The 21,462-nt window shown below is 36.7% G+C and overlaps 1 protein-coding gene across 1 annotated transcript in view; it reads left to right on the top strand.

Moving 5' to 3' along the window:
- LOC104851137 (olfactory receptor 7D4-like) overlaps window positions 1–17,084 on the top strand; it is an 18,119-nt gene extending 1,035 nt beyond the window's left edge. The window contains exons 2-3 of the mRNA XM_033759443.1: window positions 6,794–6,808; window positions 17,012–17,084. Coding sequence (XP_033615334.1) covers window positions 6,794–6,808; window positions 17,012–17,084 — 88 coding nt within the window. The remainder of the gene's footprint in view (window positions 1–6,793; window positions 6,809–17,011) is intronic.
- The last annotated feature ends 4,378 nt before the right edge of the window (window positions 17,085–21,462 follow it).

Raw genomic sequence — 21,462 nt, 5'->3', positions numbered from 1 at the left:
ATATATATATAGTGTGTGTGTGTGTTTTATTTTTTAAATATTTGTTTATTGGTAATTTCATAGCAAACAATATAGTTGCACTTATATTGGGATCTTGTACCTTTACATGATATAATTTTCTATTTACTTTTTAAGTTTATTGGTACGGTTCAGGTATACAATACAGTTACATTCATCATTGGTATCTTGTACCTTTGCATGACAGGTCTTGGTTCTCATTTTTCCCCATTCCCCTGCCCTTCCTTCACCCTCTCCACTTCACTATTCACAAAAACTGCTTTCCATGTTTTTCCTTTTCTACAGTTTTTTCTTTTCCCTTCTTTCCTTTCCCCATACCCCTCTCACTTTCCCAACTCCTTTAGACCTTTTCTTCCTATTACAAAATACAAATTATACATTTTGATCCTTGTTTACACTTTCAATTTTTCATACCAGTGAATCTATTTGGGATTTACACACGTGTGTCCTTTTAATTTCGCTTCAGTAGGTGGCCTCAATGTGCATCCACTCAGCTACACATATCTCTAGTTTGTCATGCTTTATGGTGGAGTAGTACTACATTTTATAAAAATAAAACAATACATCTTCACTATCAAGCCTCCAGTGGATAGGCAATTGGGCTGTTTCCAAGTTTTAGCTATTACAAACTGTGCTGCTATAAACATAGATGAGTATATATCACTGTGGTATGATACTTTTAATTCTTTTAGGAAGATACTCAGCAGAGGAATAGCTGGGTCAAACGGGACTTCTAATTCCAGTTTTTTGAGGTACCTCCATATTGATTTCCACAGTGGTTGCACCATTCTGCACTCCCACCAACAATGGAGAGGGGTTCCTTTCTCCCTGAAGCCCCACCAGCATTTGTTATTAAGTGCTTTCTTGATAGCAGCCACTCTTTCTGGCATGAAGTGGATTCTTAGTGTTGTTTTCATCTGCATCTCTTAAATAACCAGTGATGTGGAACATTTTTTCATATATTTTCTTGCTGCTTTTCCTTCTTTGTTTGAGAAATGTCTTTTCATTTCAGATGCCCATTTTTGAATCGTGTTTTTATATTGGGGGGCTGATTGTTTTGAGTTCTTTATATATTCCAGATAATAGTCCTTTGTCTGAGGAGCAGCTGGTAAAAAAATTTCCCCACATTGTGTGTTGTCTCTTAGCTCTGCTTGTGATTTCTTTGCCAGTATAGAAGCTTTTTAATTTTTTTCTGAAAATATATTGTAATATGAACTATGGCATCAAATTAAAAAACATCTTTGGTCACACAAAAAATGGTGTATATACACCGAAAATATCAAACAAGTGTAACAAAATCCCAATAGTTAACAAAGCCAATTTAAAAAATTAACTTTTTAGTACCCAACTACTTCCAGTTTTAAAGACAAAATAACTACAGACATCATACTTGAAAACAAAAAAGTATATTTCAATTCACTATGTTAATTTAGGCAGTAAAGATTAAGCACAAAGAGTAATATAAAACTGTCAACTCAATATTTTTACATTAAGTCTTATAGATATGTAATCTAGATATGTATAAATGATTCACTGAAAACCACACAATGTATGTACATTTTGACATCTCCACTGGGGATTTATATTTTCCAAAAAATGTGTGAAATATTGATGTCAAACAATGTATAAATTATTTCTACAGGTCTCTATTACACAACAAATTTTCACAGGATCGCCAAAATAGGCTTACATGCAAAAGGTTTCTCCGTAGTGAGACTTCTTTCATGTATTTAAAAATGTGTATGGACTGGCATCTTTCCCACATTACTTAGACACATATGGCTGTGAGATCTTTCATATACTTTACAATCATCTGTGCTGTTTTTCCACACTGCTTACCTACATAGGATTAATAGACAGTGACTGAGCTGTTTCACGTATTTAAATTCACTGCGCCTCCTGAAACCTTTCTATTGCTTATATACATAGTTTCTCCAGAGTGAGAGTGAGTTCTTTCCTATCTTTGATAATCATTATGTGTGCTGAAAGCTTTCCCACCTTGCTTACATACATAGGATTTTGACCCAGTGTGAGCTTTCAGGTATTTGACAATATCAACATGTTCTGAAAGCTTTCCCACAGTACTTCTATAAAGTTTCTCCCCACTATGAATTTTTCCAGGTGTTGGATTATATTTGTTTGCTCTGAAACCTTTTCCACATTGCTTGTACAGACCTTCTTTCCACTGAGAATTATTTCATATATTTGACAAGCACCAGATGTGCTGTAAGGTTTCCGCATTGCCTACATTCATAGGGTTTTTCCCCAGTGTGAGTCTTTTTGTGACTTTGTAAGTCACGAGTGTTTCTCCTGAAAGCTTTCCCACATTGCTTACATACATAGGGTTCTTCCCAGTGTGAACTCTTTCATGCATTTCACATTCACTGTGCCTCTTTAAGCCTTCCCACATTGCTTACATACATAAGGTTTCTCCTCACTGTGAGTCCTTTTGTGATTTTGATATGGACAGTTTCCACTCAAAGTTTGCCCACAGTGCTTACATAATAGAGTTTCTGCCTAGTGTGAAGTCTCTTGCACTGTGTGCTGAAAGCTTTGCCACACTGCATACACACACACACACGCACACACGCACGCACACACACACACACACATATATAGTTTCCCCCCACTGTGATATCTTTCATGGATCTGAGCATCATTGTGTGTGTGTGCTGGGGGCTTTCAAGCTTTTCTTACGTACAAAGCCCTTCTCTCTAACTTGAATACTTTCACTAAGGTCAGAGTAGGATTTCCCACCCTGATCACATTCACAGGGCTTCTTTCCATCCTTCGACCTTGCATGCTTCTGAAAGGACTGTGAATCACTGGAGTTTCTTGCATGTTGATTACATTTTTACAGCTTCTCTTCAGATCCCGAGTGTTTCTATGGCTTCAGCGCAGTGCGAGCGATGATAGGCACAGCTAGGGACAAAGAACCAGAGCCTTCCTACAAGAAAGGCTTCCAGCTGGTTTCAACCAGCTTGTTTCAGGGCGAGGGATTTAGCTCAGTGGTTCTGCCATGTGCCTCTCAAGCACAAGGACCCATGTTCAATCCCTGGTACCAAAGCAACAACAACAACAACAAAAAAAAACAAACAACAACAACAATAAAAGCCCAGCTTGTGTCACATCCACATTAGCATCTGCGGTTCAGAAGAATACTTCTTCATGTTGATTCCAAGCTTTACCTTGATAGCATTTCACTACCTCTTCATTTCTTAGGTTTCTCCAGTAATATTTGTATTGTTCTTCAACTTCCTGGTTATCCCAGGCCTTTGTGAACTGTAGCCACAGAAATGTAAGGAGACACTTTGGCGGCCAAGTTCCTACAGATTTCCCGCATCACATCTCTGTAGAGCTTCTTTTGGGATGGATTCAGCAAAGCCCACTCCTCCATGGTGAAGTTCACCGCTATAGCCTCAAAACTCACTGACTCCATTGTGTGGCTTCTAGGTCTTGCAGGATCACTCCTTTGTAGGTCACAGCCAGTAGAAATCACAGAAACCAGAAGCTTTTTTTTTTTCCTCATTGAGTTTATTGGTACATTTTAGGTATACAGTACAGTTACATTCATCATTGGGATCCTGTACCTTTACATGACAGGTCTTGGTTCTCATTTTTCCCCTTGTCCCTGCCCTCCCTTCACCCCCTCCTCCTCTCCCCATTTACAAACACTTCATTTCCATGTTTTCATTCTCTCATTTTTTCCCTTATTACCTTTCCCCTATCCTTTCCATTTTCCCTACACCTAAACCTCAAAATTTCTGACCCACAGATTGCAATGCACTCGCTTGAGCTATCTGTAGGCAATGCAGGTTTATTAATCAGTTTCACTATGATTTCATTAGGGGAAATGCAAATAGAAAATTTCAGTTACCAATGTAAACAGACCTGGCACTTTTCCTTATCTGTAAATGGAGATCATAAATACTTACTTTAGAGAAAATGAAAAAATGGAATTAAAGTGTTTGTAAATGGGGAGGGGAGGAGGGGGTGAAGGGAGGGCAGGGACAAGAGGAAAAAATGAGAACCAAGACCTGTCATGTAAAGGGACAAGATCCCAGTAATGAATGTAGCTGTACTGTATACCTAGAATGTACCAATAAACTCAATAAAAATATTTACTTTATAGAACTTTTGCAAAATATCTCTTCCACTTTGCATAGATCGAAAATGTTGGTTTCATTTATCAATATATTTAATTGTGAACAATTTTTATACCTAGACACTGTACACTCATTTTGAAGTCTTTGTATTCAGAACATCTTCATTTGATGTTCATAAGTAATTTTTCTTTACACCAAGTTTGAAGACCACTGCTTTACAGTACATCCTGAATTTAGACTGTAACTCCTTAGTATTAGTTTACTGTAAAAAATAACTACCTATATTAAAACATCAACATTTATTAATGCTTGCCTGAGAATTGATGTTTTACCCAGATTTGAATTTGCTATAAATTTGATTTGTTATACAGATTTGATACTTCATACAGATTTAAATGATTATCTACTGAACCTTAATTTTTGATATCTCTACATAACTCCATTCTTTTTCATACTTACACCTAAATCCCACGCAGGTCAAGAACTGGGTGAGTGTATGTGACTGTTGATGTCTTCATATCAGTACAGACTTATGGATTCCTAAACAGGTTCTCAAAAAACTTACTTCAAATATACTTAATATTTATTTACTATGCATAAATTCTTTTTGTGAAAATATGTGCAGAGATTAACTAAGGTTCTTTTAAGAAATTGCCAACATACGTTTTTCCCTGAAAAGTTCATGTGCATGTGCAGATTCAAGGCTTTCTGGGAAATATTTATGCGTATTTCTATTTGAAAAGCTTTCACTGTTGCTAAGCTTTATCAGATGGAAGGACATGCCATAGTGTGTTACTTTATCATTACCACAGTATCCTTTCAACATTCTTGGGCCTCTCTTCATTTCACTCAAGTGAAAATTACCAGACACTATGTGAGTGGAAGGTGTTTGTTTTAACCTGAATATAGGGTGTTTACTCAGTATTACTGTCACATGTTTTTCCCAATAAAAATTCATACTGTTAAGTACATATTTCTATTAAGGTACGATTTCAAAAATTTCACTCCCTTTTGCCTAGTGCTAATCTTTGCATCATTGCTGATCAAGACATTTTTACCTTACACTAGAGGAGGACATTGTAATGTGGGATGCGTGTTGGGAAATTAATCTGTATGACATGTGGTATTTATCTGCCGTTAAATGTACAGTGCATTTAAATTTGCACAATAGTTTTCTCTTTCTCCTCAGTTTAATTGTGGAAACTATCACCTATTTCCACAACATATGCACACCTAAAGGAAGTTTGGAATTCAAACATTTAGTTACTGTTATTTTTTCAAAATAAGCACTGTACACAGCTAGAAAATTTATTATAGAGGGAACTGGAGCCTGTGATGATGTAAAATAATAATATGTCTCAGTTGCATTGAAAATATTCCATCCTATTCTTTGTGTGCATAGTTTTTATATCCATGAACATCTCTGTTATGACTCAGAAAAACTGTAAACTTATTGTGAGGCAAAAGAGTTTACTCATCATTTAACAAAGATTTTTGTTTTTAATTCCTCCTGTCTTCCAGGATAGTGATAAAAACAGAGGATTCATTTATGAATTTTCTATAAAAATGCATTAATTAGCAAAAAGAAAGCCCATAATGTACCGTGATGCAAAAAAGAAAATGACAACATGAGATCTCTGAATATTTTATTTAAATTTCATTAAATTGAATCATTTATCATTTGTTCTACTGATATCTACTTTGAAATTTAGCCTTTTTTATATATTCATTACCTTTGAATACATCATACACAGTTAAAGACCTCAAACCACAAACTATGAAATCAAGAGTGATGTATTTATAGATAAGTTTTGAATTTTCTTTTTTTACCATATTTTCTAAATTACATTCCAAAGAAATGAATGACAAAGGTCCTGATATTAGATTTTCCAAATGTGGAGCCTCTTCAGGGTGCTGCTGATGTCCTTGTTCCTCAGGCTGTAGATGAAGGGATTCAGCATAGGGGTGACCATAGTGTACAATACTGAAGCCACCATGCCCTTGCTGGGAGAATATGATGCACTTGAATCAAGATACGTTCCAAGGCTTGTTCCATAAAATAAACAAACAACAGACAGGTGAGAACCGCAGGTAGAAAAGGCTTTGTACCTCCCCCCAGATGATGGGATTTTCAGAATGGTGGAAACAATTTTATAGTAGGAGAAAATGATCCCTGACATGGGGAAAAATCCAAGCAGGATGCCAACCATATATGTTACTATGTTTTTGATTAAGGCATCAGAACATGAAAGGTCAAGCAGTTTGGAAGTGTCACAAAAGAAGCTAGCAATTTCCACATCTTTGAAACAGGTAACTTGTAAGGCTGTTAAATACTGCAGCTGGGAATTCACAACACTAACAAAGACTGACAGCAAAAGTAATAAGATACAGCAGTGAGGGTTCATAATGGCTGCATAGTGCAGGGGGTGGCAGATGGCCACAAAGCGGTCATAGGCCATCACAGTCAGGAGCAAGTCATCCATACCTCCAAAAAAGAGAAACAGAGACAACTGTGTCAGGCAGCCTGCATAGGAGATGACTCTGCTGTGAGTTAGGATGTCCACAATCAACTTTGGGACTGTAGAGGAGGTGAAACTGATGTCAGCCAAGGAGAGGTTACAGAGAAAGAAGTACATGGGGGTGTGTAGATGAGAGTCAGAGCTGACGGCCAGGATGATGAGCAGGTTCCCGAGCACTGTGACCAGGTACATGGACAGGAACAGCCCAAAGAGGAAGGGCTGCAGGTCCGGGTCCTCTGAGAAGCTCATGAGGTAGAACTCTGAGACGTGTGTGAGATTATATCTTTCCATGTTTCTTGAGCACATTTAAATAAAGTTCATTTCAAAAATGAAACAAAAGTATCACCAAAACTTTTCATATATTCCTAGTTCAATCATTCATAAAAATAGAATTCCCAGCAGAGATCCACAGTCTTCATCAATAGGCTCTATCATGAAAACCTCAACCACTAGGACTCAGTGATGGCTGATTTGTATTCCACCTCCTCTGTGTCCTCCTACTTTTCTCATCCTCTACTGCACAGTTTCAGCAGGCCTCGTACATAGAGTGCTGAAGTCCTGGATCACAGAGAAATGTGGGAAGCTTTATCCAAAATGTGTAGAGGGTAGTTAAGACATCCCCCTTTAAGAAAATATGATCCTATTGGAAGAAAATTGAAAAGCATTGAAATATTCTGCACTTTGTACTTATAGAATGTTAGAAATTTCCTTGATTATGGTGTCTACAGGTACTACCAAATCTAGAACTGCACGATCTGAAAATTAAAATAAAGTTAGTTATCTTCAATAAGAATCCTCTGTTTTGAGCCATTGTTCTAAAAATAATAAATTTTTCATTTTAAATTTTTTTCTGACTTCACCTTTTAAGAATGTCAGAGCTTACACAGGCTTGGTAAATATACTGTGCATAAATTTTGTTTAATGCATGATTTATTCAATATGAAACTTTTATCCTTATCTTTATGGCATTCAAATTCTTAGATTGCAGGTTCAGATACATTCACAGTCTTCAGACAGAAGTACCACAACTGTAGATTAGTGTACCCTGGATATGTCAAAATAATAAATGATAAGAAGCACCTTTGCCTTTAAAATTTTTATCCAGGTGTACTTAATCATACAATATCAGTAAAATATGTGCTACATAAGATATCTCTTCCTTGATTGTAATCTACCAAAGCTTGATAAAAAGCTGTGCTGCTGTTCTGATCATAAACCCTCTTGTATCCAGTTGACCAAGCTGGAAATCAAGAAACTCCCAAGCCTCTTGCTGAGTCCTGTCCTTCCTACTTCTAACTGTTTTCCCCATCAATATCTCCAGAAACGTGAGGTGCACTTTTCATATTTCAGCTATGTGCTGGAAACTGGGACCCATATATTCCTCAGGCCATTCTGTGATTTAATTGGGGGAAATCCCAAAATAGAATACGGAATAATGTATGCACACCTTAAAACTAAGTTGCAGTAGAAAAAGGTATGTAAACTCTTGTAAATAAACACAAAATAAGGCACTTCCACTCATCTGTAGAATGGGAATAAGAATTGAAAAGGACAATGGGGAAAATTAAGGACCAAGATACAGCTTGTAAATATACAAGTTCCCAATGAAGAATGTAACTATAGCATATAACTAAAGTGCACCAATAAACTTAATGAAAAGAAAGAAAATATTTTGAAAATCATTTAATTTTCGTCAGTGTTAATTCTATATTAGCAATATATTTATCTAGCGATATACTCATTTCTCTAGATACTTTAGGTCTAGTCTAGTATATTAATCAGAATATTTACATTTCAATTTTTGAGTCATTTTTTAAAATGAGAGCTGAGTATCCCTGTCTGAGAATATTTGCTGGTATTTAGAAAATATCCCATTCTTATTATCTATAGATATTAACATAAATAATACTATTTACACAATCTTTATTATTCCTTAGAAATCTGAACAATTACCTAAAACTGTGAGTACTTGTTATTATTTTTTGGTCTCCTGTCCTGAAAGGAATCTGTTGTTATGAATTTTGTGAGTAGATTTTCTTGTCAATGTTTCCATGTCAACACTGATTGATGAATCCACAAGGGATTTTTCTTAAAAATTTACATAAAATTGACTTAAAAGTCATCCGAGGAGTGTGTTACAGCACCTCTATTGCCCCCCAAATAGATTAGGTTATATCCATGTAGTGGTTTTAGGTCCTCTTCAAACAATTCACAGCCTCATCAGAGGAAGAGGAGGGGACGATGGAGGAAGAGGCCACATTTACCTTGTCAGTAAATTATTACCATAACATTTTCAAAATCCTTGTGCTTCTTTCCCTGCCACTCATATTAAAATTGTTATATAATATAATGCAGTGATATTTTTCTGATTTCCAACAAAGAGTGCAGGTAAAATTTGAATGTTTTAGCAAAATAGGTGACTCAGTTTTACCTATATACTCTTGTTCATCAGATTGACCTCCCAAATATGCCTGCCACCTTTCCAGTGATGACCTCTTTCTGGTACCATACAAAGAACTTTCATCATCACATGAGGAATGACATTTCCCTTTTGCTGTAGTTTTGGAGAGTATGCCAAGGGATGGCACTGAAGAAATGAGCATGTTCATCTGACCTGTTACAGAGGGCAGAATGAGTGTGAATCTCCCTTCCTCTCTGTGCCCATAATGCTTGAAGAAAACAAGGAGAATTACTATCATCCACATGTTTGGCAACTAAAGAAACTTAAAACTGAACTATTTAGCAATTGTGAGATTTCTTAGACTCAATTACATTCATTTCTTCTGTGACCTTTATACTTTCCTTCCTTGTACGAGCTTTAGGCTTGATTGTTCTTTTCCTAGAATTTGGAGTTTCAACATTAGGCTGTTTCTTTGAGCTTGCTTTGCTGTCCTGATGTGAGAGTTCATGGCTATAAATTTTCCTTGTAGGGCTCCTTTTATTGCTTCTCATAAGTGGAATTTTGTTTTGAAAATAAAGATGTGCACAATTAAGTAAGTAGGAAATTTATTAAGTATGGTAAAAATGTATGCCTATGCCATTGGAGACTGAAATAACATGTAGTTTTTAATCTACCTAAGCTTGTGGTAGAGTCACTCACTTCTCTTTTTGCCTTTAAAAAAAAAACATGAATATCTTTGAAGTGTTTTGTTCTGCAATAACTCATCGAGGTACAATGAAGTGGATTATAGGATCTATGTGTTCATGACCATTAGAAAAAAACAAAAGCAACTTTGTCTTCTCTTTATATCTATGAGACATTTGTGAAAAGGATGGAGCTGCAGACAGTAAGGTACTAAGCATCTTCACATCAATATTATTATTATTATTAAGGACAAATCTTGTGACTGTGATTCAGGGAAGGGTCCATTCAATGTCTTAATTTTTGATGTCCCCTTTGTGCCACACAAGCGATCAGTCTGTAAAATCAGCCGTAAAAGACAGTACAACATTTCCATAATAACATGCACATGTAAGTACACAAACACAAAACAGTGTCTGCAACAGAAATAGAAAAGGAGTAACTACAGGACCCAGGAGATAAAAAGTAAGAATATACTTATCACTGATAATAATGATAACTAAATTTTAATTTACTCTAATTTTATAGCCATTAACCCAAAATGGAGCATTCCGCATCTGCATAATCCTTAGGGCAGTTGCACCAAGTATAATTTAACACTAATACACATGCTCTTTCAGAGATATTAAAAACCTCCGCTGCATCACAGATATAGTGAGCAGAACTGAAAGGATTAAAAATTAATTGGCAGATGCTATCTGACACACGGAATCCTTTTCATTGTTTCCAAACCACTGAAAGTTTTATGCAGAGGTGCAGAGTTGATAATCACAGATGATTTAGAGCCACATTTGCAACACTGTCATTTCCTCAAGAAATGAAATCAAGGCATGAATTTCCCTCATTTGAGTTGGGAAATAAGTGCAAGCATGGAGAAGGATGTAGGAAGCTCAAAATATCCCACAGTGGTGGCAGGAGCTAAATTTCTGCTTAGTGCTCAAGGGAGCCTTCTCTCAGATCTTTGCCTGTCATCTGCATTTGGCTTTGGTGGATGCAGCCAGGGTCATCCATGGCTCTGCTCTGTGCACCCTCAGAAAACTGCAACAGTAGGGTCACCATTCACATGGGGCATGTCCTGAAGGGACAGAGAATCAATTGTCTTCTTGTGTTAAGAGACAACCTCTCAGAACTACCCCTGTGTCTGCGATCAGACAGCCCAATTCTACCAAGTCATCTTTCTACATAACAACCGAATGCAGGCTCCATTATAATGACAGATTCTTCCATTTTTTACAACCAACACAATGTAAGCAAATAAATCTCCAGAAAGACAGAGAACATAAAAGAAAACAAGACACATTGAAGAAATTGGTCAATGCCTGTGACTATCAAAGGGAACTTGTATGTGGAAGATATGAAGCCATCAAATCCAGTTCAGAGGTTATGGTTATTGTTTTCTTCTGCATCCTGATTATCACCTTTATTATCCTTTTAGAGCACTTAGGAGACACAACAGAAGAGCATGCATTCTGTTGCTACAGGTAATAAATCAATAGAAGTAGAAACAGGGTGAGTAAAAAGTAATTTTGAAATAATTCTGCTTTCCCTGCTACAATCAAGATCATCAAAATTATGTTCCTTATAACTGATATTTTTCATATTTGTACCCTTGCATCTGATCACCAAAAATATTATGCTTTTCCTCAGGATAGGGAAATAATAACTTTAAGCATCCTTCTCATATCAGTGAGGTCCCTTTGCACTTACTGGGCAATGCTGTTTCTCTCCTGGTTCATAGGCAAGGAGAGCAGATCCAAAGAACCTCTTATGTCTGCTGCCCAGTGAAAGCTCAGTCTCTGTTCTCTGGATTTAAATTAATACAAAGACACATGGGAGCTTTATAACACAAACAACAATAGAGCCCTGGACAGTTATGGAGCTGGACATAGGACCGAAGTCACTAAAGGACTGCAGGCCTCTGTGACTTTGGGGCCTCAATGCACAGAACTCATAATTAGCCAAATTGGTCCACGCTATCTCAATCTCTCAGGACTTCCCACTATTTGTGGAAGAAGGAGGCAAAAGAAATATAATGTCCACAGAGATTTTTTGGATCTTCTTCTACTCAGATAAAGTGAGTTTGTCCTAATCAGTCTGTCATTTACATCCAATTTTAAATGGCGATTTGTCTGTATTTCAGTTTTGAAGTGAAATGCACTTAACGAAAGTATACTCTTAGCAATGATCAGAATAATCTTTAACGTTGTGAGTCACTCAACATCATATATTTTCAAGAATGTTTCATTTTCCAAACTGAAAATTTACGTTCGACTTTTAAGTTCATTCTCCAAACTCCCAGGATTATACTGTGAAATTAAAGGAATGAAATTATGATACTGACCTAGCCAAAATGGCTGAAGGCCCTGAGATTTACTGCTCTCCTCTAGCCTCCCCAGGGTACTTATATTTATTTGTTTCTCAGGCTGTGAAGGGATTCAACACAGGGGTGAACAAAGTACACATCACTGTGGCTGTCACCTTGTTTCTGGTAAAATTTAATAAACCTGAGTCAATATATACTTTAACATTGTTCCATGAAATAAGCAACCCACTGAAACTGAGGACGCAAAAGTTGAGAAATGATTTTTTTTCTAAAGCATGATGCTTTTCAGATAATGAAACTTTTTTTTATTGAGTTTATTGGTACATTTTACGTATATAGTACAGTTACATTCATTATTGGGATCTTGTACCTCTACATGACAGGTATTGGTTCTCATTTTTTCCCCTTGTTCCTATGCAACCATGTGCAGAATCAAGTCCTTTGATCTCAACTAGCTGATGGAAGACCCCTGAGATTCAGATTGATTTCAGGCTGCAAGTCCCAGATTGAGTTCCCTGACTTACTGCAGGGTTGAACTCCACAGAGTTCTACTACAGGTTTTCTTTGCCATTTCTTTAAAGATGGTCAAAGTTGAGAGCTCTGAAAAATAACCTTTATGACGTCATATGCCTCTGAAGAGTGGGTCAAAGGACTGGCGGAATCAGGCGGTCTGAGACCGGCGGGAGGGGGTTCACTACCTTCCTTGTTTCACAGCTGATGGTGCCACAGACAGGGAAGGGTGCGGCTATCCGGTCCTGCCAACTGGGCCCAAACAGGCCAGAAGGAAAGCAGATCTTGGAGCAGCCATCCCAAATCTCACCTTTCTTGAGCTGTACCTGGTAGTGGCACCTGATAGGCTTTCTTTTGTATGTGATTTGTTTTTTTCTCTGCCTGTAGAATTTTGTTCTTCTGTTGGATTTATGGAAACTTAACTAATATATGCTTATGGATAGATTTTTTAAACACAGCTAGTTAGAGTCTCATATGCCTCACTGATGTGTATGTCAAAATTTTTTCCCCTACTCAGGAGGTTTTCTGCCATCACTTCTTTGAAGAAAGCTTTTTAATGTCATCTGCAATCTCTTCTATATGTTCATTGACTGTGATCACTGTTATATTCTTCTTTGCATCATCTAGCAGATTTCAATAGGTTTCTCATGGTCCCTTACTATTTTTAAGAAATTTTTCTTTTCCTGTTCACTAGTAGCAATCCTGTCTTCTATATCTGAAATTCTACCTTCACCTTGGCTCATTCTGCTGCATAAACTTTCAATGGAGTTCTAATCTCCTGGAAATCTGTTTGCATCTGTTTTGTGGGTTCCATTTCTTTCTTATGATGGGATTCCATTATGTTCCTCAGCTCCTCTATTGTTTTTATCCGTGTCCATTCTAGATTTATTAATTATACCTTGCACTATGGGAACAATCTCTGCTGTTAACTTAGAAAATATTTATGACTTCATTTTTTCCAGATCTTCTTCTGTTGATAGTCCAGGTTGTTGAGCTTCAGATATTTTCTATCTCTGTTTTCTTTGATGTTGCCTTAGGTGATCCAAAATTCATTTTGATAGATACAGCCTTTATTGAGACAGCTTTTTGCTCTCCCAGTGGTCTTCAATTTTCAGCCACCCACCAAGAGTCTTGTTCTGCTGCTCACCAGTACACCAATTTCTGAGTACAAATCACCAATGCTATTGGGTGGGCCTCTGACTGTAACTTTTGCACATGTGCAGCTCTTTCCTGGGTGGGTCTTCACCTTGGCCAGGCCTTTGGGGTCAGGCCGGATACCTCTCTGGGATCAGCCTGCTGCCACTCTGGTGTGGACCACCCTGCTGCTTCCTGGGGTCTGTGCATGCTCCTCTATTATAATCACTGCTTTCTTCATAATTTCTATTCTTTCTGGAGTGAGGTGGAATGTGAAATAGGAAGAAAAGGGCTAAAGGTGTAGGAAAAGTGGGAATGGTAGGGGAAAGAGAAAAAAATGAGAAAATGAAAAAATGGAAACAAAGAGATAACTGACATTGTGAAATGGGAAGAAAAGGGCTAAAGGTGTAGGGAAGTTGGGATGGGTAGGGGAATGGTAATAAGGGAAAAGAAAAAAATGTGAGAAAATGAAAAGATGGAAATAAAGTGTGAATGGAGAGGGGAGGAGGGGATGAAGGGAGGGCAGGGGTAAGAGGAAAAAATGAGAATCAAGACTTGCCATGTAGAGGTACAAGATCCCAACAATGAATGTAACTGTACTGCATCCCTAAAATGTACCAATAAACTCAATTTAAAAACATGGGAACAAAGTCTGTCAATAGGGAAGGGCAGAGTGGGTAAAAAGAGGACAGGGGTATGGGGAAGAAAGTGAAGCAAAATCTGTCATGTAAAGGTACAAGATCTGAATGATAAGTGTAACTATATTGTGTACTTAAAAAGTACCAATAAACTCAATGAGATAAAAATTGTTTTGATTTGCATCTCTCAAATAACCATATTGAACATTTTCTTGTATATTTACTTTTTATTTTTATTATTATGGTACTGGGGATCAAACTTATGTACTTGCACTTGCAGGGCAGGTGGCAGAACCTCTGAGCTGGATCCCTGGCCCTTTTTGTCATACATTTAAAAAATTAATTTTATTGGTTCATTTTAGGTATACAATATAATGACATTCATTATTGAAAATTTGCATCTCCACATAATATATCTTGGTTCTTATTTCTCACCATTCCCCTGCTCTCCCTTGAATCCCTCTGACCCTCTCTATTTACAAAGACTTTTACATTTTTTTTTCATTTCCTCATATGAACCACATTCCCTTCTTTCCTTTCCCTAACGCTTCCCACATCCATTTTTCATTGGACCTTTTCTTCTTTTCTCACATTATCAATTATGCCTTTTGATCCTCATTTACACTTTCACTTCCTCACACCAGAGAAACTCGTTAGTATTTACACGTCTGTTCTATTTATTTCACTTGAGTATCACCTCAATGTGCATCCATTTAGCTATAAATGTCTTTAATTTTTTTTTGTCAAGTAGTATTCCTTTTAATGTGACAAAACACATTTTATTTCTGCACTCTCCAGTTGATAACAATTGGGCTGTTCCCACGTTTTAGCCATTGCAAATGGTGCCACTATGAACCTGGATGGAAATATATCACTGTGAATGAATGGAGGGGAAGATATCAGGTGGCAGAATAGCTGAATTTTTAAATAGAGATTGGAATTATTGTCTATGAAACTGTGGGTCTTAGTTACCTTGAATCATTCTCTTCTCCCACATACCTATTCCCAAAGTCAAGGAATGTGACGAATTAGTTGAATGAATTTTCCTCTCAATGTCCTCAAGTCAGTATAGGTTTGTGTATTCATGAAAAGTTTGCTTCCAAGCATACCTAATATGCACCTAATATTGCTTTAGTATTCCCAAACTGTTTTCCTTAAAAGCTCATGAGAAAATAAAGTTCTTTAATGTAGTCTGCAATATATATTTTCCCAAAATGTGCTAGATCTCTTCTCAAGGTTTAATTTTCTCTTTTTAGGACACACAACTACTTCAAATGATTTCACTGATGCAGTGCCTTAGCAGTCACCAAGACAGCTGAGTCAAGAAATTCTACATCATCTCTTCCTAAATTCCACAGAAATCTTCCACAGATACCCACAGAAAGAGCAGAAGGAGAAGGGTTCAAAATTCTAATTTAATGCTTGAATTTACAGGATATATTTATATAGCAATAGAAGTGTATCTCTGAGAGAAGATTGAGAAGGGGGAGAAGGAGGAATAGGGGGAGGAAGGGGAGGAGGAGGAGGAAGCGAAGGAGGAGGAGGAGAAGAAAAGAAGAAGAAGAAGCAGAAGAAGAAGGAAGAAGAAGAAAGAAGAAGAAGAAGAAGAAGAAGAAGAAGAAGAAGAAGAAGAAGAAGAAGAAGAAGAAGAAGAAGAAGAAGAAGAAATACGTTGCCAAGAAGATGTGTGATGATGTTCTTACAGAAGTTTTCAGACTAAGAAGTTTAGGAAAGATTATTGATTTAGGAGAACAGATGGAATGGGAATATTTCTCATCCTCAAAATGTTATTTATAAGACCATTCTCTTATGAATTTTTTTCATGTGGTTCTTGTGATAGTCACTTCCTATTGTCCACATCTATCTTAAACACACTCCAATGAACTATTTTAGATGCACAGGAGCCATGGGCCTAAGAAATCCATGAGCACTGAAAACCTCATGCTACTATTTTCATAGGGAGAAGAAAATAAAAAAGAGCCATTTGCTTATGGAAAAAGAAGTCATACTAAGTAGATACTGGAAAGCAGTCAAGTATACATTACTCTAAGACAATAGGAGAAATTCCTGTGACAAATAATTTGAAATAGCTCTACAGTGATTGAATTGCTCTATTTTTACATTTATTAATTTGACGGTGTATAATCAGAAAACATTGTCATGTGTCCTTTATCATCTAGAGTTTATTCATTTCCTGGATATATAATCTTTTTCCTTTGTGAATTTAATTTCTCACTCATATTTTGTTTCCCTTTTAAAACTCACAGAATGCATAGCACATGTCCTACTCTTTGGTGTAGTTCAAATTTGCACCAAATGTGTTCCTGTTTAATGTATATAATCACATGACATCACTAAATGCTAATATAGCATTAGTGCACAATGCCTTCTCTCTATATATAATTTAGAATTTAGTATTACTAACACTCATATTTTTCCCAGTTAAAAATTCATCCTGTCATACACATATTACTCTTAAGGTATAATTAGAAAAATCTCCCTGTGTTTTGCCTAATACTAACCCTTGCATCATTACTGATCAAAACATTTCACCTTACATTAGAGAACTTTGTAAAGTGGGATGAGAGCTGTGAGACTAATCTGTATGATGTGGTATTTACCTGCTGTTAAATGTATCATGTGCATAAATTTATACAGTTCTCTGTGCTGTTTCTCCTCAGTTTAATGGTGGAAACCATCACCTATTTCCACAACATATGCACACCTAAAGGAAATTTGGAATTCAACGTTTAGTTGCTGTGGGTTTTCTTTTTTCAAAATAACACTGTGGTACAACATATGTAAGTCAATAAATGTAATACACTATATTAACAAAGTCAAGGACAAAAACCCTATGATCCTCTCGATAGATGCAGAAAAAGCATTTGATAAAATTCAACACCCATTCATGATAAAAACCCTGCAAAAAATTGGAATAGATGGTCTATATCTCAACTTAATAAAGGTTATCTATGAAAAACTGACAGCCAACATCATATTTAATGGCCCAAAACAGAAAACCTTCACATTGCAATCAGGAAAAAGACAAGGATGCCCACTATCACCACTCCTCTTCAAAATAATTCTGGAAACATTAGCCACATCAATTAGAGAAGAGAAAAAAATTGAATCAATAAAAATAGGAAAGGAAGAAGTTAACCTGTCATTATTTGCTGAAGACACGATACTGTACATTGAGATGCAAAAATTCCACCAAAAGACTTCTAGACTTAATTGACATTTGTACCAGAGTAGGTGGATACAAGGTCAACACCCAAAAATCAATAGCCTTCTTGTACACAAATAACAGAGTCACTGAGAGAGAAATAAGTGAAACAATTTCTTTCACAATAGCAGCCCAAGAAAAATGAAATATCTAGGAATCAATCTAACAAAAGCAGCAAAAAACCTCTACACTGAAAACTATAGCACTCTAAAAAAAGAGATTGAAGAGGATATAAGAAAGTGGAAAGATATCCTCTGCTCCTGGGTAGGAAGAATCAACTTAGTGAAAATGGCCATACTACCAAAACTGCTATACAGATTTAATGCAATGCCAATTGAAATTCCCACACTATATTTCACAGATCTAGAAAAAACAATCCAAAAATTCATTTGGAACCATAAGAGACCTAAAATAGCAAAAGCCATCCTAGGCAACAGACACATGGCAGCGGGTATAACAATTCCCAATTTGAAACTATACTACAAATGCACTGTGATAAAAAAGCATGGTACTGGCAAAGAAATAGACCTGAGGATCAGTGGAAGAGAGTGGAAGACACAAAAACAACTCCAGATGCACTCAGCTATGTCATATTTGACAAAGGAGCTGATCATCCCCACTGTAGGAAAGATAGACTCTTTAATAAATGGTGTTGGAAAAACTGGATATCAACCTGCCAAAGATTAAAACTAGATCCTTATCTTTCACCATGCACTAAAGTAAAATCCAAGTGGATTCAAGATCTTAATATTAAAACAGAAACACTAAACTTGCTGTAATGTAAGTTAGGCAGAACTCTGGAAGACACTGGCATAGGAAAAGACTCTATGAACAAATCCTTGGTAGCATGGGAACTAGCAGAAAGAATCAACAACTGGGATCTCATCTTATTAAAAAGCTTCTGCACTGCAAAAGAAAACACCAAGAGAGCAAAGAGAGAACATACAATGTGGGAAATAATTTTAGCAACTGCTAGTCAGACAAAGGACTATTATCTAGAATATATAAAGAATTCAAAACAATCAGACCCCCCAAATACAAAGACCTGATTAAAAAATATGCATGTGAAATGAACAGACATTTTTCAGAAAAAGAAGTAAAAACACCAAGTAAATATATGAAAAATTGTTTCACATCACTCATAATTTGAGAGATGCAGATGAAAACAACACTGAGCTTCCACCTCACCCCACAAAGAATGGCTGCTATCAACAAATGAAACAATAACAAAAGTTGGCAGTGTTGTGGGTAGAAAGGAACCCTTCACCATTGTTGGTGGGAGTGCAGACTGGTGCAAACCCAATGGAAATCAATATGGAGGTACCTCAAAGAGCTGGGACTAGAGGTTCCATTTGACCCAGCCATCCCTCTGCTCAGTATCTTTCCAACAGAATTAAAAGAATCATATCAGAGTGAAATATGTGCACCTATGTTTATAGCGGCACAGTTTCTAATAGCTAAAATTTGGAAAGAGCCCATTTGCCCATCAGTTGTCAACTGAATAAAAAAGATGTTATTTTTCTATAAAATGGAATACTACTCTGCCATAAAGAATGAGAAAATAGAGTCATTCATAGGAAAATAGATACATATTGAGGATATCATCCTAAGTGAAATAAATAAGTCACACATGTGTAAATGCTGAATAGTTTCTCTGGTGTGAAAAACCATAATAGTACATAAGATCCTAATGAGATAATTGACAATGTGAAATAGGAAGAAAAGGGCTAAAGGTGTAGGGAAAGTGGGAAGAGTCAGGGAAAGGGAATAAGGGAAAATAAAAAATGTGAGAAAATGGAAATAAAATGTTTGTAAATGGGGAGGCTAGGAGGGGCTGAAGGGAGGGCAAGGACAAGGGGAAAAAATGAGAACCAAGACCTGTCATGTAAAGGTACAAGATCCCAATAATGAATGTAATTGTAGTATATACTAAAATGTACCAGTAAACTCAATGAGGGAAAAAAAAGAATAGACAATGATTCATGCATAATAGATATTCAGTAAGATAATTAAAATAAAGTATTTTTAATAGGAATCTGAAATTTATGACTGAATTTGGAAGATAATGATGGACTCTCCAGAAAATATGATATTGATGGAGTAGTAGTTTCCAGCTCATTTGAGAAAGGTTCTGAATTGCAGAAAGGTAAAGAATAAACAAACAAAAATAGTGCAACCTAAAAACATGATTCTGTGAAAAATAAAGTGCCTTCCAAATACAGGAACTTCACCTTCATAGGCTAAATAAATATTGGGCTGTGTTAAAAATATTATTCGGAGTAACAGCCGATACGCAATTTCTATTTTCTTCTTGCTCAACCCTCCTCCCTGGGAACCATTGACTCTCCAGTGGCTGCACTGCAGATAACCAGTCTCCATAATCTCTCCCTTGGGTGTCCACTGGGCTTTCACAGACGGGAATCAAAGCATTGTAGGTGATTAGCAATGGGGCATGTTTAAAATTCCTAGCATCTCATCTGTTGAATTCTCAGAGTTCCTCATTATATAAATTGTTCCATTTTCTTCCTGATCTTCAAATATTTCAGCTGCCCTGGGGTGCAAAGAAAATAACAGAGTTAAAAACTTCTAAAGTCAATCACACATCTATGTAGGGAGCAGTGAAGGAAAACAGATATGATTCCTCTGGAAGGAGAGACTATTTCTTTTATTTTTTATAAAATTCACGAGGTATTCCCAAGGGAAAGTAATTACTACTAGGTACCAAACTTAAAAAGAGTTGTCTGTGTAGAGCCTCCCTTAAAGACTCTTTGCAAGTGTGTAGATCCCTTGCTGTCCACAATGTTAGATTCGTAAAAATATGTTTGTGTAGATAGTGAGGTAATTGTGTTTTTATCCCTGTCAGTATACTACTTTTAAAAATAGGAATATGTGGTATATACGTGGGATATGTACATACACAAGCAATATGATGAAAATATTTTCTGTTATTCTTTCTCTTTACATTTTTGATATTTTGTTTTTTACTTTTACTTTATTAAGGGATGGAGGATAACTGAAGAGGACAAAATTTCTCTGAGGTGACAGAAACTTTCTAAGATTGCCATGAGGACTGCACATGTCTATGAATATCCTGTAAACCTTTGAACTGTGCACTTCTAATGGATGAATTGCCTCACAAGAGAATATGTGCCAATAAAAATGCTTCAGGGAAACTAAATACAAACACATCAGAAAATTCATTATCTTGTGGTTCAAGGAGCAGCAATCATATTAAAAATACTGCATTACTATTTTTTTAAATTTATGTAGAAGAAGTTATTTCATTTTTCCTAATTAAATAACATGGATGTGATTAGAGGTGTGTTTGTGTTTGTGTGTGTGTGTGTGTGTGTGTGTGTGTGTGTGTGTATCTGTTTGTCAGTCTGTCTATTTGTACATATATATGTATGGCTATGTGTTGCTAATGATCCAACCAAGGCCCTCAAGAATGTTCGATAAGTGCTCTGCCACTGAGCTATACCCCAACCCTGCTAGCACCTCTTGATTCTGGTTAAGAAAGCTGCTTTACATGGCCTGCATCCAGTAGAAGATGATAGGAGGAGATCTGGGACAGCAGTGCAGAGATCCCTTCTCACTCATGCCTGCCTCAAGCCAGCCAGTGAAGACTGGTTTGTCCCACAGGCACCTCCACAATAGCCCCCTACACCACAATCTCAGGCCTCCTGCTTTTGCCAGTTCTCAGATCCAGTATGCAGAGGTACAGGTGGACATAAAGGTCATTTTTCTGAGCTCCAGAAGATAGAACAGAAGTGGACAACTGCAATAAAGGCACATCAGACCTCCATAGTTGATAAGTTGGAGAGAGCACCAGCGTCCAGCAGAATTTTGAATATCATCAGAGAAAGGGCAGAGGGAGCCTGTAGTAGAGCCCTGCAGAGTTCAACC

The sequence above is a fragment of the Fukomys damarensis genome, unplaced genomic scaffold, assembly GCF_012274545.1.
Source record: "Fukomys damarensis isolate Sample0158 unplaced genomic scaffold, DMR_v1.0_HiC HiC_scaffold_37, whole genome shotgun sequence".
NCBI lineage: Eukaryota > Metazoa > Chordata > Mammalia > Rodentia > Bathyergidae > Fukomys > Fukomys damarensis.
The sequence above is the reverse complement of the archived record's forward strand: the minus strand, read 5'-3'. Positions and strand labels throughout refer to the sequence as shown.